Source organism: Gossypium raimondii, chromosome 12 (genome assembly GCF_025698545.1).
Source record: "Gossypium raimondii isolate GPD5lz chromosome 12, ASM2569854v1, whole genome shotgun sequence".
NCBI classification, from domain to species: Eukaryota; Viridiplantae; Streptophyta; class Magnoliopsida; order Malvales; family Malvaceae; genus Gossypium; species Gossypium raimondii.
In genome coordinates this window covers 18,364,053-18,388,719 of record NC_068576.1, presented here as the reverse complement: position 1 = coordinate 18,388,719, position 24,667 = coordinate 18,364,053, and the positions used below count along the sequence as shown (strand labels likewise).

The window sequence follows — 24,667 nt, the reverse complement described above, 5'->3', positions numbered from 1 at the left end:
ACAGATGACGGCTGGAAAATGAGCCTTACTTGGAAAAGGACTTGGGAAATACCTCTAAGGGAGGGTAGAGGTACCCAGGTTAATGGACAAACGAGACTATTTTGGCTTGGGATATAAGCCAGATGCGAAGCAAAAGAGGAAAGAGTTAGAGAAGAAACAGGAAAGGAGAAAAGCACGTTTGAGCGGGGAGGAGACCAAATGGGAACCCATAACATTCCCCCACATATCCAGAATATTCGTGTCAGGGGGAACTATTCACCCTAAACGGAAGACGTCAAGAAAGGAAACTACAGAAGAGATGTTAGGGAATCTAAGCATCAACGCCATATCCAAGGAAGAACGAGGAGAAGAAAATTTATCAGGCATCTGCTCTTATGAGCCTGGAAGTGTCCTGAACAACTAGACTACAGAAGAGATCCCTGTAGCTTTTAGAGCCAATTCAAAGTAATACTCAGAACGCACTTATTGCCCTAAGCCTGAGAGTAATAAGAATCTTTTGTAAAAGGCATATGTCCAAAATTTTATTTCAATGAAAATACATCGTTCAGTCTCATTTTGAGCAAATATTCTTTTATTCTTTCCATTCCATTTCCATTCCATTCATAATCATTCTGTGCATACAATTATTCTTAGATTCTTTTTCTTTGAACCTTTCTCCACCCTAATAACAGGTCTCTAGATATTAATGATGTGAGCGACACTGGTATTAACTCGGAGTCCCCTTTTGAGCAAGACATGAGTATAGAGGATTCTCAGGATTTTGAAAATGATCGAAGTTGTAACTTATCTCCTAATTTGTTAAGAATGGTAGCACAAGAAGAGAAATAGATTCTACCCTACAAAGATTCGGTGGAAGTTATGAGCTTAAGGGAAGGAAAATAGGTGAAAATTGGAGCTCGCATTGCCGCAGAGACAAAGCGAGACCTTATTGAGTTACTACAAGAGTTCAAAGATGTCTTTGCGTGGTCCTATCAAGATATGCTCAGGTTAAGTACTGATATCGTGGTACACCATCTTCCCATAAGGGAAGAATGTAAACCGGTTCAGCAGAAGCTCCGAAGGATGAGACCTGATGTTTTGCTGAAAATAAAAGAGGAGGTTAAGAAACAATTCGATGTTGGATTCTTGCAGGTGGTCAAATACTCAGAGTGGGTAGCTAATATAGTCCCCGTTCCTAAGAAAGATTGGAAAGTACGAATGTGTGTGGACTACAGAAATTTGAACAAAGCTAGTCTAAAAGACAATTTTCCATTGCCCCATATCGACACCTTAGTAGACAACACGACCGATTACTCATTGTTCTCTTTCATTGATGGTTTATCTGGATACAAACCAAATTAAGATGCATCCTGAAGACATGGAGAAGACCACATTTGTAACCATGTGGGGACATTTTACTATAAGATGATGTCATTCGGACCAAAAAATGCGGGAGCAACATATCAGAGAGTCATGGTAACCTTGTTCCATGACATGATGCATAAAGAAATTGAAGTTTATGTCGACGACATGATTGCAAAGTCCAAAACAGAGAAAGAGCATGTGCAAGTCCTGAGAAAATTGTTCCTAAGGTTAAGAAAGTTCCAACTAAAGCTCAATCCAGCAAAATGCACCTTTGGGGTTAGATCAAGAAAACTGCTGGGATTCGTGGTCAGTGAAAAGAGATTGAGATAGATCCATACAAAATAAAGGCCAAACAAGAACTAGCTCTGCCGCGTACTCAAAAAGAAGTTCGAGGTTTTCTAGGGAGACTAAATTACATCGTTCGGTTCATTTCACAGTTAACTGAGAAATGTGACCCCATATTTCGTCTCCTTAAGAAGCACAATCCAGGTGTATGGGATGAGAAGTGCCAGAAAACTTTTAAAAAATTCAAGCATTACCTGTCTAACGCCCTAGTACTGATGCCACCTTACCCGAACAAGTGGCTGATACTGTACTTGGCAGTATTCAAAAATTTCATGGGATGCGTGCTTGGCCAACATGATGAGTTAGGAAGAAAAGAAAGAGCGATTTACTATCTCAGCAAGAAGTTCACTGAATGTGAAATACGATATTCGTCAGTTGATAAGTTGTGTTGCGCCTTGAGCTAGACAACTCGGAGATTGAGACAATATATGTTGTACCATACAACTTGGTTAATCTCAAAATTGGATCCTCTGAAGTATATGATGGAGTCTACCGTTTTGAATGGAAGAATGGCCCGATGTCAAATTCTGATTTCTGAATTTGATATGGTCTATGTGAACCAGAAAGCGGTGAAAGGGAGTGCAATAGCAGACTTTTTGGCCAGTAGAGCTCTGGAAAATTATGAGCCACTAAACTTCGACTTCCCGAATGAGGATCTGATGTATGTTGCAATAGCAAAAAAAGACTCCCGAGAAGGCCACCCTTGGAAACTAAATTTTGACGAAGTCTCAAATGCTATGGACAACGAAATCAGGGCAGTTCTGGTATCTCCAGACGGCGATCATTATCTGTTCACTAGTAAATTTAATTTTGATTGCACAAATATCATGGCAGAGTACGAAGCATGCATCATAGGTATCTGTGCGGCCATTGAACGTAAAATCAAGGTGCTAGAGGTATATGGGGATTCTACATTAGTAATTTATCAGCTCAAAGGCGAATGGGAGACAAGAGACCCCATGTTAATTAATTATCGCGAGCTGGTTCTTAAATTAATGGAGGAGTTTGATGACATCACCTTCTATTATCTCCCGCGATATGAAAACCAGATGGTCGACGCATTGGCTGCATTGGCTTATATGATCAAAGTAAATAAACAAGAGGATATGAAGCATATCCAAATGACCATTTACGAGGCTTCAGCCCATTATTACAACATTGACGAAGAAGAAGAAAAAGATAATCACCCCTGGTACCACGATATACTACGATATGTAAAGAATCACGAGTATCCAGACCAAGCAACTAAGAATGGTAAGAGGACATTGAGAAGGTTGGCCAGTGGCTATGTCCTAGATGGAGAGATCTTATACAAAAGTGGAAGGGATCAGGTGCTGCTAAGATGCGTAGACGCTGTTTGGGCAAAACAAATCTTGGAAGAGGTCCATAATGGTGTTTGTGGAAAGCATGCTAATGGTTTCACAATGGCCAGGCAAATCATGAGATTCAGATATTATTGGTCCACCGTGGAAGGAGACTACATCAAGTATGCCAAGAAATGCCATAAGTGTGAAATTTACAGGACAAGATTCACGTGCCTCATTCGCCTCTCCATGTCATGACTTCTCTATGGCCTTTCTCTATGTGGGGCTTGGATGTCATTGGGCCAATCTCGCCAAAAGCTTCAAATGGGCATCAATTCATCTTTGTAGTTATCGACTACTTCATTAAGTGGGTAGAGGCTACTTCTTACGCCAATGTCACAAAGTCGGCTGTCAGCAAATTTCTAAAAAAGGAAATCATATATCGGTATAGGTTGCCAGAAAAGATTATATCTGACAACGCATTGAATTTGAATAACAGCATGATAGCGGAACTCTGTAGTCAATTCAAGATCAAACACCACAACTTATCACCATATCGCCCAAAAATGAATGGTGTAGTGGAGGCAGCCAATAAGAACATCAAGAAGATTGTGGGGAAAATGACTGAGACTTATAAACATTGGCATGAGAAATTACCATTTGCTTTTTATGCTTATCGAACGTCTGTCAGAACCTTTACTAAGGCAACACCTTTCTCATTGGTTTATGGAATTGAGGTAATTTTTCCAATTGAAGTTGAGATTCCTTCCTTCCGAGTTTTATCAGAACTAAAGCTAGATGAAGTGGAATGGATCCAATCCCGATATGACCAACTGAATTTGACCGAAAAAAAGGCTAAGAGCTATCCGTCATGGTCAAATGTACCAGAAGCGAATGATGCAAACTTACAACAAAAAGGTTCGTCCCAGAGAATTCCATGTGAGGGACTTGGTACTGAAGAAGATCCTTCCCATACAAAAGGACTTTAAAGGAAAGTGGATGCCAAATTGGGAAGGACCTTATGCGGTAAAGAAGACCTTTTCTGGAGGAGCATTGATATTGACTGAGATGGATGGAAAAAACCTACCTTATCCTGTGAATTCAGATTCAGTCAAGAAGTACTTCACTTTAAAAAAAAAGAGGAAAGGCCAAGGCAAAAACCCGAAAAGGGTGCTTTGAGACCAAAAGAGTTTTGAATTGAAAACCTGGAAAAGAGCAATCCAAATTTTGATCGAAGGTGGAGGCAAGCGATAGTCTTACTATGCCTGAATTAACAAGAAAGAAAAATGCTACATCTTGGAGTATCAACAAAGTTCTCTAAGACTTCTAAACACATATCAAGTTCAAAAGGACCCTCAAGAAGTTTGGACAGAGAAGCTCATGCTATGATATCTGAGGCACCTATTTCCATTTTATTCATTTTTGTGTTTTGGCAAAATACGCCATCTTGATTAATTTATTCTCATTTTGTATTCTAGCAAAATTTTCTATCTTGATAAATTTATTCGTTTCGAGCTTTGCTCTCTATAAAATTTCATCTTGTCCATCGTGATAATCTTTTTCAAGTATTTTTCATTGAAATAACGATTAATGGACTGATAATATTCAAGCGAAAGGAGTTCTGCATATTACTCTGAAAGCTTCTAAATAGTACGAGGACCTGAAACAGGACTATTATTTAGAACTAACCAAACTTAAGGGTTGGAAACATTTGAGAAAGAATAGTCTAAATTGTGATTATTTCTTTAGATTTTCTGTTAAAGATACCAGCTGAACAAGAAGGCATGGTAACACATCAATGATAGAACCTTGATGAACAACGAGCAATGACAACCTAAGCATTAAAGAGGGATCATTCTCAAAAAATGACATTCTGCATTCATGCAAATGTCATTCATACACATCTAGTTAGGAGCATTTGATTCATTCTGATCATGACATCCTAATCACTAGGCATAAATAGGTCCATAAAATGGATTTTATAGGTCATGTTCCCCAGAGGACAGATCAGTGAAACAACAAATCCTATACCCCTGAAGTTGTAGTGGGATGGATTGAAGTTATCATGGCAAATCTTATCTCCTTGAAGTTGCAGTGGAGCAGGTTAAAAATAAATCAATCTTATCTCCCTAAAGTTGCAGTGGAGCAGATTGAAAATGGCTACAAATCTTATCTCCCTGAAGTTGCAGTGGAGCAGATTAAAGCCGCAAACCTTATCTCTCTGAAGTTGCAATAGAGTAGGTTGCAAATTGCAGATCTTAAAGCTATAAATTTCAGATCTTATCTCTCTGAAGTTGCAGTAAAGCAGATCATATCAAACATTATCTCCCTGAAGTTGCAGTGGAGCAGGTTGAAGATACCAATCTTATCTCCTTGAAGTTGCAGTGGAGCATATTGAAATTACAAGTCTTATCTCCCTAAAGTTGCAGTGGAGCAGACTGAAGATAAATAATCCTATCTCACTGAAGTTGCAGTGGAGCGGATTAAAACGATGAATCCTATATCTCTGAAGTTGCAATAAGTCAGATTAAATCTACCATAACAAGTCTTATCTCCCTGAAGTTGCAGTGGAGCAGACTAAAACCACAAATCTCGTCCCCTTGAAGTTGCAACAGAGTAGATTGAAGCTACAAATCGTATCTCTCTGAAGTTGCAGTGGAGTGAATCGAAGTAACAAGACGCAGTGGACTGGAATGAAGCTACCTGAAGAAGAAAGACACCAAAACAAGTCGAGACTCGGTAAGACCGGGCAAAATTATTCCTTTTAAAGTCTTTGCTCTATTCTCGTTACACGACAATGAGCAAAGAGAGGCAGCTGTAGTGGCCCAATTTTACCTGGGCCCAGTGCCAACTAAACCCAATTCAGCCCAAATCAAACCCTAATAGCCCAAATCAGAAACAAAACAAAAAAAAACCCCTAAAGCTATTTAGGTCTGCTGCCTACATCAATCCCTAGCGTCGCCGTCGTCACATCATCAGCACAAGTGGTGCACCTACCCTCTTTAGCACCGCCACTGCCACACCCTCCAACTTGCACCTGCTCGTCAATCACCCTGCAAAACGGAGCAAACACGGAAAGCAGAAACAAAACAGTAGCAAATAGTAGCAAACAAAAGCAAAAAATATTGTAACAAAATTGGCTATTGCCTAAGGAAACAGATTGTAAAGGAGGGATTTTTTTTCCTCTCTAATACAATACAAATAGTTTCAAATATACAATCAACAAAACAACAAAAGCAGACTGAAGAGAAAAAAATCAAAAATGAAAAAGGTCATTTTATGTTTTTTATTATCTCGTTTTCTTTTTAAAAACAGCTTGTATACCAAAACATTTTTTTATTTTCCCTTTAAAAAAAACTGTTTTATAAATATATATCAAAAAATAAAAAAAATTACCTTTTTATTTTTCCGGCCACCGTGGATGATGGTCGACCGGTCCCCTTCGCTGGAATCTGGGCTTTGAGAGAGAGGGGAAGAGTTGTTCTCATTTTTTTTTTTGAACGTTGGAATTATTTAAAAAAATTTGGCTTATATAGGCGCATGTAATGGTGCTATTTTGGTTCAGCTCCCAAACGACCAAAACGGCGTCGTTTTGGGCTACCCGATCCGATCGACCAGACCCGAACCGCCTAGGATCAGCATGTTTTTGGACAAAACGGCTATTTGCGTCTCTAGTCCTTTTGTTTTTTAGGTTGGTTACAATTGGGTCTTATCTTTTTTTTATTTTTTAATTTTGCCTCAAATTTTCATTTTTTTTCCAAATTGGTCCTTAGACCATTTTTAAAGGAAAAACACGTGAAACGGTGTCGCTTTGAGATAGGGAATAATTTCCCATTTGTCCCTCCGCCCTTTTGCGCCCATTCATATTAGGCTTTCCTTGTTTATTTATTTATAGTTTTTTACCTTTAATTTCATTTTTGTCCTCATTCAGTCCCCATACTGTTGGATTTCAATTTATTTTCATAAATCTGTTATTCATTTATTTATTTTCAACCCCTTTTCGCATATATTACTTATTTTAAACTACTTTATTATTATTCATTTCAAATTTTCCACCTATCATGTATTTTAAAGTATTTCAAACTATTACCCGTTTGTTTTTTATATATATATTATTATTTTAAAAACGGTTATATACTGTTGATTTTGAATAGTTTTATACATATCATTTTAAAAAAACTGTTATGCATATTATTTATTTGAAAACTATTTTTACATATTATTTATTTTAAAATTTTATACATTATTTTAAATTGTCTTTTATATTATTTATTTTAATTTGCTTTGTATGTTATTTATTTTAATTTGTGTTGCATATTATTTACTTTTGAATTGTTTTATACTATTTGCTTTAAATTGTTTTATATATTATTTTATTTCGTTCTCTTTGGTTGCTAATATTGGTATTTTAAAATGATGCATGTTGTGTGGCTATTATCATTATGTGTGCTATAACTTGTTTATTTATTTTCGTATTATGGTCATTCGTGAATGGAATATTTTATTCATAAATTATCATTTTATGTTCTATATTATCATTTTACTTTATTTCATCACTTCGAAAGTTGCGTTTTATTTGTATATACCCCTAATAAACCGTCGTATTTTATCCTAAATAAAACAAATGCACCTTGTTCAAGTATTGTACTTGCCATTATGCAAAGAAAGGAAAAGTTTTGAAAGAAGGCAATATTTTGTGTATTTGGAAATGCGACAAGTTGTGCCCTAACTTACTGGATTTCGATTTTTTCTCATTGAACCTAAATGACCAAATATCCTTTTAAAATTAAAATACATGAGTCTTGAAATAAAAATAAAAATAAAAGAAAAGCTTATTCTCAAGGATTCGAGGTGTTGTATCCTAACTTACTGGACGTGACATTTTATTATCTCAAGATATAAGAGTCTTTAACATACATTTTGATTTATTTAAGAAATTTTAACGCAAAGAGGGATAGTATTTTAAACTCTTTTCAAGTTTTCGACTTTTGACATTTAGACATTAATTAGTCAATTAGGTACCAATTTTGGGCGTGGCGGGGTGCTAACCTTCCTCGCACGTAACCGACTCCCGAACCTGTTTTCTCAAAATTCGTAGATTAAAATTGTTGTTTTTGATAAATCAAAATGTTTTATTAAAACAACCCAATTACGAGGTGATCCGATCACACCTCATAAAAAGAATTGATGGCGACTCCTGTTTCGATTTTCGTAAAGTCGACTCCTTTTACAAAAAAATAGTTTCGACAATTATATATATTTTTTAAAATTTATAAGAAGTTAATACAACAAAATAAACAAAAATCTATTCTCAAATTAATAAAAAAAAAAAAAAACAAACAAACTCCATTACCTACACATGAGGTCTTGAACATGAGACTTAAGAGTGGGTTGACACCTTATATATCGTTGAATCAACAAGCTTATTTTATTTCTTATACGTACAGAATAACATATAAGTCTAATCAAAAGCTTTGACTCCCAAGCAAAACTTAATTCTTCTAACCCCAAAATTGGAATGTTACAAAAAAAAAATCAACATATACTATATTATGAAACATTTATGTAAATGAAAAAAAATATATAAAGATATATTTATAAAAAATAAATGAGGTCTCACCATATGAGTTTTTTCTTCTTCTTCTTTTTACATTTAAATCGGTCTTTTATATATTTCTATAAAAAGTAAAAAGATTATCTTAATATATTTGCTACTAGACCTATCCATGGGCCGGGCCGGGCACGGAAAAAAATTTCGGTCCGACTCTTAGGCCCGGGCCCGGCCCGGCCCGAAATATGGGCCTAAAATTTTTCCCAAGCCCGGCCCGAGAAAAAATAATAAGCCCGAGCCCGGCCCAGCCCGGCCCGGTTTTTAATAAACACAAAAAATAATATTTTAAAAATAAAAAAATAAAAAAAAATTTTAAAGTATTTTAAAATTAAAAAATAAAAAATATATATTTATTATATTCGGGCTGGGCCGGGCCCGGGCCAAAAAAGTTGAGCCCGAGCCCGGCCTATTTTTTAAACGGGCCTCGTTTTTTTGCCCAAGCCCATATTTCGGGCCTATATTTTTACCCGAACCCTCCCATATTTCGAGCGGGCCGTCGGGCCGGGCCGGGCCGCCCGGCCCATGGACAGGTCTATTTGCTACTTTATAAAAATAAATTTGGGTTTTAATCTAGGGCGAAGTTAGAAATTTTTTGGAGGTGAAATTAAGTTATATGATAAGAGTTAAAATGCAATTTTACCATTGTATTAGCTAATATTTTTATAATTTTTAAAGGATTAAATTAAAATTTTATCATTTAGGAGAATAAAGTGTAATTTTACTATTACTAATTTATAATTTTTTTAAAAGGTAAAAAAAATGCAAATTTCAATTTTTTTGGGGGCCTTACCCACTCTCGCCATCCCTGTTTTAACCATTTCTCAACCAAGTTGGCATATTTCTTTTAATTTAATTTTAAATATTAGAAATATTAAATAATTATTATATTAAAAAGTTATATAGTTTGTTATTATATGTTAATATATATTGTTATATTGGGAAGAGGAAAAGGGATGATAAGATTTGAACTCATGTCATTCAAGTGCTAAACAAGAGCACTAACCAATGCTTCAAGCCAGTCTTAGATTAAAAATATATGGTTCTCATGAAAGCTTATCAATTGATCGCTCATGTACCATGGTTGCATGATCTTTGCCATTGGAAAACTGGTTTAAAGTTAATACTGATGGAGCCTCAAGGTTCAAAGCTGGCCATGACCAGTGGAGTGATTTGTGATCATAACAGAACATAGGGTTTTGCTAGCTTCAACTTGGGGCGCGTTAGAGGGACTTACCCAAGTTCGGATTTTCAGGTTATGACATGTAATCTTAGAATTGAACAGTCTTGAGTTAGTTCCTTTAACAGAATCCAAATTATTTGTAGAATGCTTAATTGAGATTGGAAGGTGCAAGTTGTCCAAACATATAAAGAGGGGACTCATGTGGTTGATGCAGTGTCGACGTTTGTTGCTTCCTTGCCTATAAGTCTCCATGTTTTCACTTGGCCATCTAATGAAATCCTTCATGTCCTCCATGATGGTACAGCGCACAAAGCTCTGCCTGAGATAGTTATTTAATAATATTGTTCTTTGGCCTGCATAGCAAATATATATTATTTTAACTTGATTAATTTTGTACAACAAAAACCTTTAAACTATATAAATGATGTGATTCCTTCTTCATATTATTTAGCTGGTATATTTATATATTTCAAGAAGTAATTAATTAAAAATATAAAAATTTATATTATATATTAATTTATTAGAAATCGAACCTCACATCATAAGGTTATATTCCTAGTGTATTATATAGTGAACGTTAAATTTAATATATTTATTTAATCTTTCACATTGGGTCACTTGACCTTATAAGTTTAGGTGACTAAACTGAAACATGACGAATAAAATCAAATCAGTGTGAATGTGTGATAGTATTTGATTGGAATTTCTCATATCCCGTGCAAAGACCAAATGTGGACCAAAGCAAAATATGATTTGGCTTATAATTCTTCAAGATGCAAAGCTATATATTGACTATATATAGTTTGTTCTTCTATATAAATGCTTAGCCGTGCAAGGACCAGTTAACGGGGTTCCACTAAAAAACACAAATTATGCACCAGATGTTTTCAAAAGTGGGCCTTTTCACAGCAGCATTGCGGCCGGAAAAGTGTGCATGTTTCAGATGCATTCATATCCATGCATAAGTTTCAACTCTTCAACATTACTCAATTCTTTCAATAACGTTTCACCCTTTTTCCATTTTCTTTTCTCTGAATCTAAATAAGACGGTAAATTAATGGGAATTCTGACAGCATAATTTAGACTCTGATAGGTCTTAATATATATATAGTGTTTCTTTAAGGTTTAAATTTTGGTTAAAGAATTGAAAATGGAGCCATAAATTTAATCCAACTCAAAGCTAATACGACTAGTTTGACTAGAAACCTGACATTTTAAACTTGAATATTGTTTATGCCTCGCTGTGATGAGCTACACTAAAAATTGCATCAACGTGAGTGATCAAGCTATTTGCAAAGTTAAAAAGGTGTTGGAGATAGAGCGGAGATAAAGGTTGAAACCGGTAATGGAAACGGTTGATGTTAGGTTTGATTGAGAGCGGAGTTGATCGGTTCACCTCATTGAGTGCAAGGAGGAAAGTTGATGGTGGTGATCAGAGTATGGTGAAAAGTGAGTTCTCCCATAAAGAGATTGGGGGAAAGATGAACGGGACCTGAAGTCTCCTTTTTCCTATCTCTTTGTCTTTTATTGATTTATATATGGTAAGTATAACCTAATATATTTAAGTTGCCATTGGATATAAGGAACGTGATCAATGGATCCATGATGAAACTTGATATTTTATATATATAATAGAAATAATAATGTGAGTAAAATGTCATACTTGAGAGGGAATTGAAATTTAATATTTAGAGCTAATTGTCATACTATCCTTTTGTTGCCTAGATCTAATAGCTAATCAATAATTTGTTGATATGAAAGGTGTTAGGTGGTTATTAGCCATGCTACGTAGAACCTTCTTCTATTAGGAAAGATGAATATGCTTTGTGGTAGCGTTTAAGTATTCAGGAGCCGTAGCACGTGTAGGCAATGCACTTATTAAAGCTTGAGCTCTTTTTGGTCTCCTTTTAAGTTTTGTTTGGACTTAAGTTAATTTTATATAACAAATATAAAATGTTGTTGGAATAATTTAATCACAAAATGATTAGATAGTTGGAATTTTAATAATAATTTTAGCAGGGAAGATGAGATTATTTAAATTTTCCTTTCGGTACGAGCTGTTGGGCTGACTTATCCGGTTTATGATAAAGAGATGTATGCACTGATTCGGGCATTAGAGACATGGCAGCATTACTTGTTGCCTAAGGAGTTTGTGATCCACACTGACCACGAGGCTTTACGATATATCACAGGTCAGCATAAATTGAACAAACGACATGCTAAATGGGTTGAATTCTTAGAATCTTTTCCTTATGTCATTCGATACAAAAGGGAAAGATAATGTCGTTCTTGATGCATTATCACGCAGATATGTACTATTGAGTTATCTTGATTCACATTTGATTGGATTTGCATATATTCGAGAGTTATACTCGATGATCATGATTTTTGCGATAAGTATAATGCTTGTGAGAAAGGTGCGATGGAAAATTCTACGTGCATGATGGATATCTTTTCAAAGAAAATAGGATATGCATTCCACGGGTTCAATGCGTGATATACCGATCCGTGAAGCACATGAAGGTGGATTGATGGGTCATTTTGGGGTCACTAAACGTTACACACCTTAAAAGAGCATCTTTTCGGCCTAAGATGCGCCGGACGTTGAACGCCATCTGTGAACGTTGTGTGACATGTAAGAAAGCAAAATCGAAGGTTTCACCACATGGTATGTACTTACCTTTACCTATTCCTGAATTCCCTTGGACTGATATTTCAATGGACTTTATTTTGGGACTACCTCGAACTAGAACAGGTCGGGATAGTATATTTGTTGTGGTTGATAGGTTCTCGAAGATGGCACATTTCATTTCATGCCATAAGACTGATGATGCTGTTAATGTGGCTAACTTGTTCTTTAAAGATGTTGTACGATTACATGGTATTCCTAGGTCGATTGTTTCTGACAGGGATGTGAAGTTTTTGAGTCATTGCTGGAGGACTCTTTGGAGCAAACTAGGTACGAAACTTATGTTTTCTACTACTTGTCATCCCCAGACTGATGGGCAAACTGAGGTTGTTAACAGAGTTTTATCTACTTTACTTCGTTCCATCATTAAAAAGAACATCAAAACTTGGGAAGATTGTTTGCCACACGTTGAATTCTCTTATAACCATGCTGTACATTCTGCTACTAAGATGTCACCTTTTAAGGTTGTTTATGGCTTTAATCCTATTACGCCTCTAGATATGTTGCCTTTGCCGCAGGAACAGGTGATGAACAGGGACGGTAAAGCAAAAGCAGAATATGTGAAGAAATTGCATCAACAGGTTAAGGAGAACCTCGAACGAAGGACTCAATAGTATACAAAGCAAGCAAATAAGGGCAGAAAGCGAGTCATCTTCGATGTGGGAGATTGGGTTTGGGTTCATTTTCGAAAGGAACGATTTCCAGCCCAGATGCGGTCCAAGCTGTTACCGCGTGGTGATGGTCCTTTTCAGGTGTTGGAGAAAGTGAATGACAACGCCTACAAGTTAGACTTGCCAGGAGAATACAATGTCAGAGCCACATTTAATGTTTCTGATTTAACCCCTTATGATGATTCTACAGATTTGAGGACAAATCCTTTTCCAGAAGGGGGGATGATGTGCGCACGCTCACACCAACAAAGCAAACTGATCCGGAGGTCTTACCATTAGGACCTATTACTCGATCTAAGGCAAAGAAATTCAGGGAAGCCTTGTTCCTTACTTGTGCTACGATTCCAGATTTATTCGATCATGTTCATGCCTTAGAACATAGGCTTTATAACATGTTGCATGCTGATATGTGACGTATTTAGGTTCTACTATGTATTATGTGTGTTTAAATAGATACATATTAAGTTAAGTATATTTTGGTATTGATTTGATGTTGTTTGTGTTTTAATGAATAAGATTGCACGTGTTTACAGCTTGTATTAGTGTAGAAACTAAGCTCTATAATGTGTTACATACTGAATTGTAACATTTGCATTAGTCCCATTGAGTATATAAGTGTGTTTGCATTATATTTACAGCTTGTTAATAAGTTTGCATTACTTTAATGCATGTTTGTTTTGTTTACCATAAGGAAACGTAATGGACAGCAGCTTAAGATCTCATTTCTAGCTCGGTTGAAGCTCAAATATGTGCATGCAGCTCATCTCATCGAAATAGTTTTGAAAGATTGTTTCACTCATTTCACCAAGACATTTCTAGCTAGCTCAAACTCACTCCACCAGCTCAACTCCAAATGACGAGTCCGTATAAATTAAACGTGTCCTATGTAAGGGCAAGTGTCCTATGCATTTGTGGCAGCCCATGTGGCGTCCAAACATGTGAGGAGCACATGACCGCTTGTGCAAAAGAGTGTGTGTGTGCATGTGTAGCCGAATATACAAGGATAAGAACAATGGAGGTTGTCGTTTGAAATTTAAATGTATGGCTGCTATTAAAATGACGCCAAAAGGAGTTATAACTTCTTATTTTAAACCCTTTTGATTACAGCCACGAATTTCCATTTAACACCCCTCTTTTGTACTTATAAATACATATTAAAATGATGTATTCAGGTTAGATGATTTATGAAAACAATTACGTTTGAGAATTTCTCTCAATTTCGGTTCTTCATTGAACTTTCCTTGGCATTTCAGACTTAGTTTGTTGTGTCAAATTTTCTTGATACTTCGGGTTCCTAGATCACTATCTAGAGGGTCCAAGTCCTTTTTGACGTTGAACAGATTCGATTCGGGTTTGCTCAGTAGATTGTGCATGTTCTTTCAAGTTTAATGTTATTCTATTCCAACGATTACTTTTGCCATTGTTGAACACTCAAGTTGCTGCCTTGGCCGTTTCATAAAGCGTTCGACTTCACCGATTGAATTTCTTTTTTTGTTTTAAACGCCAACAACTTCATTTTTTCCTTCCATTTTCGTTCTTTTTTTTTTACCCATATTTTACCATGATTATTTCTTTAATTCTTTGTTGTTTTCTTATTGCAGGAACGTGCTTACAACATTCCTAGATCCGTAACATACGAAGATAGTCTGTTTCGTTAGGCTACATCGTATCACTAAACCTGCATTTCTAACTTTACAGTACATATATAAAAGTCTCTTTCAAATTGATGCAAAAACTTGTAGTTATGGCGTCACATTGGTTCCCTCAACCAAAAACAGGTAAGTAAACAATGGGAAATTATGTGTTTGAAACTAGCATCCTTTTTATTCCTTGTCAATCATAATCGTTTGGTAATTTCAAATGTATGATTGTGCATTTTCTGGAATGAACGTATCTTCTAATAATGGTACCGCCACAATATATTGGATGGCTAAATTAGTACCCACTGTTGGTGTACATAAAAATATTATAATTATATGCAAAAACTAACAAGGCTATAAACTACATCAATTCTCCCTAAGCTTTCGATTAAAATTACATTTCAATCATCTAATTTTCAAAAATTACATAATTGCCACTAAAGTTATCAACTTGTTACATTCTGGTCACTCATCTGTTAACTTCTATTGAGAGGATGACGAGGCACATTAATTTAATGGGTTAATAATCAATTTAGCCCCTGAGCTATAACTAAAATATCAATTTGATACTTTTAAAATTGTTCTTAATCTGTAGGGTAAATAAAAATAAATATGTAAGCAATGAATGCTTAGTAAGCTCGTGTAGTCTTTAATCATATTAATTCATTTCAAATATGAAATCTATAAATATCAATAATAACCAAATATTGATACCACAATACTCATGAAGCTATATTCATCAATTCACAAGGTGAGTAAATCCACAATATCACTTATACATATTATCCCAAGCTTAGTAGATTTTTATATAACTTTAACTCTTCCAAATTTCTTTATTTTCATTTGCATTTCTTTACTTTCCACTCTTATTCCATATGCATGACACACAAGTAATAAACATATCATTCAACCATGGTCACAAGCTAGTGCATTTAACCAAAGCCTTTTTCGAATTGATCACATGATAAGTCATTTCATAAGAAATTCCATAATTTAAACCTTACCACTTTTTCATGATCACTAGCATATTTTCACTTAAATACTTACCAATTCAATGCATCATATAAATAATCATATTACCATTCAACCAATAGCTTGGCACTTGCCTAAGCATCAAGCAACAACACTAGTTAGCGTACTTGCACATATTAAATATAAATTCAACATTGATAAACTTATTTTCTCGACATGTCACACTTGAGTTTATTACTCGTCTCAACATACATAATTTCCTTGTACCAACATATCAAAGATAGTCACATATTTACATGTCATGATACATATCATTCTCTTATCGTTTTTTCATAAACATATATCATTCATTTCATTATATCAATATTTCATGTATCATCATTTTATGAATTTCGTGTATATTTATTCCGTAATGTTCATAATCATGAATATACATAATTACGTGCAAGTTTCACATACATGTATTTTCCATCTCATGTTTTAATATATCAAATAAATATCATTTCCATGTATTTCAGGTATATACCGGTAATAGTTCATTTCGAACTCATGTTATCTCATATCAGAACTTTACCCATTGAATCATTTAAAATATCGATGGATACAAAGGTAGTACACATGAAGTGTACGAATTTGAAATCCGTCAATTCATATTCGGGGGTGCTCATTTGAGCACATAATCGGGAAGCCCTCTCTTGAGCCATATAATAGGAAGCTCATGTGAGCCATTAACGGGAAGCTTATCCAGGCTATATAATGGGAACCTCATAAAAGCCATAATCGGGAAGCTCATGTGAGCCAATAATAGGTAGCTCTGAAGAGCCATTAACGAAAAGCTCGAGATAGTCATGTATCGGGAAGTTCAAGCGAGCCAAATCGGGAACCTCTGGAAATCCATTAATTAGGAAGCTCACAAAGAGCCATATAACGGGACACTCATAAGAATTGCAGTGTGTCCACAACACATGCAGGATCACATCCGATCGGGATGCTATGAAGAGCTATTAACGGGAAGCTCGCAAGAACCATATAACAGAAAGCTCGAGAGGGCTAATAACTGGACGCTCTTTCGAGCTGTGTGTGTCCACAACATACGCAGGACCACAACCATTATGGGAAATCTTGTATCCATCAAATTTTCATTTATTCAAACGGGACTTATTATTTATTCGGGCATTATCGGATATGTAATCAATTTCATATCAATAGCAATTACACAATTCACATACACAGCATTCAATTTAAAAATATAAATATACAACTTAGTTACACGAACTTACCTGGCTAAATTGTAGAAATACCAAGATTCAGGGGCATTTTGGTAATTTTTCATTTTCCTCGATTTTCCATCCAATCTTGATCTAAATTAATAGTTTCATTCAATTTATTAATTTAGACAATAAAAAATTCATTTCTTGAAATTTCGTTATTTTGAATTTTTACAAAATTGCCCTTAAAATTTTACTTTTATTCAATTTAGTCCCCGAACTCAAAACATGCAAATTAACCTTTTTTAATACAAATTAAAGCTAGAAAAATATTCATGGAATTCAATACATCCCATTTTACAATAAATTCACAACAACCTTTTGTATTTTTACCATTTCAACAATTTAGTCCCTAATCGAGAAATTCATCAAAATCACTTAATAAAATACTTTTAATTAACAAATAATATCTCAAATTCATAATTTAACATCAAGAATCATATATATTCATCAATGGCAACATCCAAAATCTTTAACAAAATCAAAAACAAAGGTAAGGTTTAGTTGGACTTAATTGTAACAATCTCAAAAACATAAAAATTATTAAAAACGGGGCTAAATTGAACTTACCTGCATCAAAACTATGAAAACCAGCTTGAGTTCTCCCCCTTCTCTGTTTTTAAACGGAAAATTGGAGAAGAAAAGCCTAGAATGCTTTTAAATTTCAATTTGTCTTATTTAATTTCAATATAATTCCAATTTTGGCATTGTGTCTTTTTATTTTTTATTTTTTTTTCATATGCCGTCTCATCCATTAATTTAAGCATATTTATCACTTAAGTCTCTCCTTATTTATTAATCAACCATTTAGTCACTTTATTATTATAATTAGCAAGTTTTGTACTATTTTCAATTTAGTTCTTTTAATTAATTAATCACAAAACATTAAAATTTTTCAACAAAACTTTAATACTACCTTAATGACACTCCGTAAATATTTATAAAAATTTTTGGTCTGTTTATAGAAACAAAGTCTCGTTACCTTATTTTCTAAAACCACTTGAATTAGGGTTTTATCACTCAAACCTAATAATTCATTATCGACATAAGTTATTAATTCAAGAATATTTTTAAAATCATATTTGACTTGTAAATATTAAATAATAAAATTTAGGAGCTTACTCATTGGATTTGGTGGTCTCGAACCATTGTTTCTAACTCTCTGAAAATCGGGATATTACACTTTTGATTGGTATAATAACAAATTTAGCTCTTAACACTTTAAATATTCATCAATTTGTTTCTAATTCTAAAAATTCAACAATTTTAACCCTCATTATTTGCACGTTTTGTCAATTTAGTCCTAATTCAAAAATTATAATTTTAAAAACTTGAAAATATATTAAATATTATAAAATACATAAAAATATAATTACACAAAGACATAAATATGAATTTAGTTGAGGGATTCAAATAAATATTTCTTGAATTTTAAGAAAATTTTTAGGGTTCAACAAATTTTAACCCTTAATTTCTCTTGAATTTTTTGAATCAATATTTCATTTTTTTATAAAACCCCACGGAGTTGAATGAGTCCTTTGAATTAATTTTTTGAATCAATCACTACAAAATCCAACCAGTACCATTATCAAACAGTTGATTGAGGGATTCCAATAGAAAGCATTTACTTATAGAAACATCTCTAGCTCCATTTTGGCGACAAAGTGTAGGGCTTTGAGGAATTTAAATGCTTAAGGCTATACGGTGTGTCTATAAAAAAAATGACTTTGGGTGGGGGTTTAATGGTGAGTGGTCAATGATGAAGTGATGATAGAGTTTGGATCTGGTAAAATTGGGTATGGATTTGGTATGGTATTTGAGATTGTGAGGCTTGAGTGAGAGTATGAGAACAATGGGAAGCTTGAAGATGAACAGGGAAGGAAATGAAGGGATGAATGTTGTTTTACAAAGTTTCTCTCTTTTGTTTGATTGACCAAAAAAATATGATAATAGGAAAGAAAATTTTAAACTTTTTTCTTGTAATTTTTTAATTTTAATGTTGTGTAGTTGCATATATCAAATGTAGGAGCATTTTGTGAGTTTTTCATGATTTTGAATTTTAACTAAGAAAACTTACTTACTTTGATTTTGGGTTTTGATTGATTATATTTTGAATTTTTTAATTTTTAGAATTTGGACTAAATTGAAAAATGTGCAAACATTAAGGGTTACATTTGTTGATTTTTTAGAAATTGGACCAAATGGCAATTGAGCCTTTATGTAATTTTATATATATTTAATGCTTCATATTTTTATAATTATATATTTTTAAATTTTTAGAATTTGGATTGAATTGACAAAGTGTGCAAACATTGAGGGTTAAATTTATTGAATTTTTCTAGAATTAGGATCAACTTGATAGAATGTGTAAAGTGTTAATGGCTAAATCTGTTATTATACCAATCAAAAGACTGCCAAGTCAGCATTTTGTTCAGTGACCAAGGCATTTTAACAATGAAGTGACTAAAAATGACAATTAATCTAACTGAAATGACTAAATTAACAAAAAAAAAATAGTGACCAAAACAGGAATGTATTAAAACTTGGGTGATTAACTGAGTAGTTTACCCGTTAACTTTTTTAGAATTATTATTAAGAAAAAGTATCAAATTGATATTTTTAGTTATAGTTTAGGGACTAAATTGGTTGTTAGCCCTTTAAATAAATGTGCCACGTCATCCTCTTCACGGAAGTTAACAGATGAGTGGCTGAAACGTAACAATTTGATAACATTAGCAACAATTATGTAAAATTTGAAAGCTAGGTGACCAAAATGTAATTTGAATTAAAGTTTACGGACAATTGGTAAAATGATACCATGCCTTGAAAATGATTCTTTTTTTTTCTTAAAGCCCAGATATTATTTGGCACATCATATTGACGTATAGGCAAAAGCTGACAGTGCAAAAGACAAGCCAGTATCTCATTTTTCTTTAGAGAGTGATCACATGACTGTTACAGCAAAGTCACTCACAATGACGCTGCTCAAATCATCCATCGAAGCAGTTATAATTCCAGTGGGCACAACCAAATTTAAAACTCCAGCAATCTCGCATCATGTGTGAAATAGTGGATCCAAGGTTTGAATGATGATTTCGTTCTTAGCACTACTTCAACCTCTCTATTCAATCCACCCGCTATGAATATTTCATATTTTCTTGCTTAGAATTTCCAAAGAAATAAAAAAATACTAACCTTTATTTAAATAAATCTGGTAAATAATTTTTTTAATTGGACCCTCTAAATATATGTCTCATGCATGTATATATATTGTGTCGAAATGTAATCCGGTCGAAATAAATTAATTATACAAATATTTCTATATAATAAATTTAACATATGCGGTAAGTTAAATATAACCTTTTTTTTTTATTTCAATAGTTCAACCATAAGGTGCAGCTTTGTAAGATAATTGTAACATTTACAGTGATGTTAAAACACTTCCAATATCATAATTAGTAGTGATCACTGTTATTTACGTTCTAAAACTCGTGGTTCGACATAACATTTCCTTGATAATGTTACTATGTAGTCTTACACTTGATTAGTTTTAATTTTTTTATTTCCTGAATTTTAAATAGATTGAGATATGCAAATGAGTTTGATATTTCATATCGACTTATTTGAACACGACTATACATTTTAGTCTAATTCTATCATAGGCCAAGATATCATTACCATTAAGAGAGACAAATCTTATCTTAGTTACATCCTTCTACATGGTTTGTAGTATATCCAACAACAATCCTTATAGTACATTTAGTTATAGAGAACATTTGGTTGCAACAAAAAATATGACTCCTGGTATTAAAACTATTAAAAACACCGTACATCATTATCATTATGAAAATTGTTGTGACAATCTTATAATTAATCTTTGAGCATGCTGCAATAATAGATAACTCTAAACACTTAACTTTCCTTTTATGTTACCAATCCTTCTGTCCCTACACTGATTTAAGTACAGAAAAGAATCCAAAGATCAACCTAGGACACCCTTAGCCCCATCTCCGAACTTACCTCTTCGCCAGCAAAGGGCATCAATAAATGTTGTAACTACGAAGTCATTACAATTGCAACTGAAAGCAAATATTTTTAGTGTTGAGTCTTAACAGTCATTCAAAGATGCCATGACCAATGAGGGGCCCTTAATTGCAGAGGCTCCTTTAGAAGGCAAGAAAGAGAAAGGGGGGATCTTTTCCTTGCTTCCTTGACGAAAAGATAGTTTTTTTTTTTTTATAAAAAAAAAAGTGGGCCAAATTTGTGAACAAATGCGTGTAAACAAATAAAAAAAACCATTGTAGTGGACATAGAAATTTCTTGAATCCAGATAAGATTGAGCCACTTCTGTTTGCGCAGAAGGATTGAGTGAATGGGAGCTTTTTACTGATTACAAATAGGAGTTCTCTCGACAATTTGCGAGTGGAACATTTCATTACAACAGTGATTGAAAGAGAGGTGACAATGGGTTTGTCCTAAATTTCTCCCACAAAGCGATATAAACTACATATGATGGACCCCAGGTGTTCCACCGTGACAGTGATCCCCCCAAATAGTAACAGTTCAACGCATTTGTAAATGCTAGACCACCCCTCTCTTTTACATGACATTGACATAGCCTTCGTAATAAATCAAATGTACACAATTGTTAACCAGTAAACTTTTAATTTTATTAATTCTTCATGGAGGCTAACAACAAACGAAAAGTGCAGAATAAATAAGAAGAAAAAAAAACAAGAAAAAAAAGAAAAGGTTATCTTTCATTGTACACATTGAATAGACAATTGATGTCCAGAGGCATTCCAATCTCTCTACAACAGTGGAGCTGAAAATGCAAACTCCCTCTAAAACCAGGACAGGAAAATTGGTCAAGGAAGGCCCCTACCATAAGAACAACTTGGGAGAAATAAGGGCCCCCAACACCAAGGAGCAAAGCAATTCTTCGTCTATTACAATTGTGATTGCAAGCTCCAAAGTCTTGCACAGATAGCCCAATTCCATCCCAAGAATGTGCCCCACCCAAAATAATCCATTCCACATGATCCTTTTGGGGGGTTTTATTTCAAGGCATTGGAAAAGAGAACTTCATATAATTCCATTGCAGCATGAAATGTGTTCTTTTTTCTTATCCACATTATGAGTGTTCTTTAAGTAAAGTTGAATCAAATTGCAGGAATTGAAGTGCTTAAATATATACAGGAGAGCTTATTCATACCTCAAACCCCCTATCTCATAAGATATGATCGTTCATTCTTGGAAGATTTCAAGAACCAATCATGGCAGGCCCTTTAACTTGTCATAGGATTGTCCTTGTGAGCTTGCACTTTGAAATAAAGATGGTGTCTGTATAATTTAGGCTACATAACTTCAAGAGCTCCGAAGATTTTTGCTTCAACACAGGATTGCAACCGCTCTGAATCACGAGAAGCAGCTTTGCTGCTAAACCGGCTTCTACAGCAACTGAGGAGCATTCCTCAGGGGCAAGTTTACATACGGACCACAGTATTGACAATGCATATTGAGTACAGCTTTCTGAAATTCTCATCAACAGCCTCACCATATTTGGAATTGTGTTTCCACAATCCTTCAATGCTGCTTTGCCTTCTGGCAGTGATGATAAAATGTCCAATATGAAAAGGGCTAATTCCAGGCAATCAGGTTCCAAAGCAGGTAACAATTCGACCAATTGAGAAACGGCGCCAATACTCACAATCAAACCCATGACTTGTTTATGTAAGCATATAGATCTGAGCAAGCTAAGACCAGGCAAGATTCCATTCGTGTGCCTCTTATCCTTCACTAAGCGCATTAGACCAACCAATAGCCGATGGCTGGAGATGCTCTCAGCCCGAAATTCCTTCTCCTCCATTAACTTCTCTATCAATCGCGTACAATTGATCTTTGTCTCCACTGACCCTTCATTCAGCATGTCTACCATCAACGAAATCTTTGTTGGCTGCATCAAATTGGTTTTGGACTCTGAATCAAGCTCCAAATTGACAAGAACGGCAATCGCCTCTGAACCAACAGCATGGGAAGTAAATGGACCTAACAAGGATGAAATTAGAGAAACTCCACCTTCATCAACCACTGTCTTCATTGCTGTTGCACGTGCAGCCACAACTTGCTTAAGCTCCTTCAAGGCTTGAATCCTGGCCTGACCTTTAGCCTTCTTCAAGGTCTGAAGAAGCTCACTTACCCTTCCTTGTACATCCTCGGATCTCTTCTTCATAAGCAAATATTTCTGCGAAAACCAAGTGTAAATCAAATGGTAAAGGGTTCTATTTGGGGTAACAGAATCATCCCAGAGTTCTTGCATTGTAGTGGGGCAAGTATAGTGCCCCAAATTGAACCATTTGAGAATGTTGGACCTCTCATATGTTTGGCCAGTGCAAAGAGTTACAGGGTCTTGCATTGGCTCAAGAGAGATGGGACAAATAAACACAGAAGGAATCTCAGGTAAATCAAGCTCTTCAATCATTTTCTTCAGATCTAATTTCTCACCAACGGCAGCACCAATGACTCCACCACCAACACCACCCAAAACCCCATCTTTAACAGCAGTATCCAGATCCAGAACTTGCCCATCACCACTACCATCAAATGCAGCAACAACCACCCCATCCCTCTTTGAGGGTTGAAACATGGGCATCTTTGAAACCCGCCCTTCTTTTTCCGAAAAAAAAGAGATAAAGCAACACAGATTCTCAAGGTACCAAAAAAGAAGGATTATTTTTAAAACCCCTCTACACTACCCACAACAAGCTCTAAATTCACTGCACTGACAAGCACCCTTCAACCCACATTATGAAAAAAGAATGGAACTTGTATATTTCCAATCAATTCCTCTCTCATTGACAAATCATAAAGCAAGAAAAATACCTTCTTTTTCTCCCTACAAACTCACACATCTATTTTGCTTTATCCTGATCTCTTTTTCTAGGGTCAAAAGTCCATCAAAATAACAATAATATCACGAATAAACACACAATAACCAAGCTCCCATCTTTCACTTCTTGTACAAGCTTCCCATCATCAAGCCCCCCAAAACAGCAAAAATAAGTAGGCAAAGAAAAGAAAGATACTAGTAAAAGAAAGCAGTCAAAGATAAACAGTTAAAAGAGTAGTACAAAAGCTAATCAATTAGCCCTTTTTCCTCTAAACCCAACCATTAATGGTACAGAAAAATTAGGGGGGGAAAACCCAAACAAGAAAAAAATGAAAAAGCTTCAAGAATTTAGTGAAGAGAATCAACTTATTGTGAAAACAGGCCTTACCACAAAATGGAGAGAAAAAGAACAGAGAAAGCCATGTCCTGCAAAGGCTTCCCTACTGCTCTTCTTTTGGGGCAGTTGTTTGCTGGATAAAAATAAAATAATTTTAAAATTATTAAAAAAAACCTTCACGAAAAATAATAAAAATTAATTATTAATGAGATATCTTAATATATTAATGCATTGCTTCTTCTTTTTTCTTTTTTTTTTCCATGAAATGACATTTTTTTACCCTAATATTTTACCAGAGTAAAAAAAAAAGAAGAAGAAGAAGAAGGGAAAGTTGAAATTACCAAGTTACCGGCAATCAAGCCACCCGACCCGCACACCACACGTGCAGTCATATCAATGCTTTGCCGTAATCTCCCG

General features: G+C 34.7%; 2 protein-coding genes across 2 annotated transcripts; one reads left to right on the top strand and one right to left on the bottom strand.

The window, feature by feature from the left end:
* The first annotated feature begins 2,171 nt into the window (after positions 1-2,171).
* LOC105762029 (uncharacterized) lies at positions 2,172-3,251 on the top strand. Its single transcript, XM_012579951.1, has one exon. The coding sequence runs from the start codon at positions 2,172-2,174 to the stop codon at positions 3,249-3,251; it is 1,080 nt and encodes a 359-aa protein (XP_012435405.1).
* An 18,418-nt stretch (positions 3,252-21,669) lies between these two features.
* Positions 21,670-24,377, bottom strand: LOC105763462 (U-box domain-containing protein 30). The gene has a single exon (XM_012581707.2). The coding sequence runs from the start codon at positions 23,674-23,676 to the stop codon at positions 22,321-22,323; it is 1,356 nt and encodes a 451-aa protein (XP_012437161.1). The 5' UTR covers positions 23,677-24,377; the 3' UTR covers positions 21,670-22,320.
* Positions 24,378-24,667: the final 290 nt, after the last annotated feature.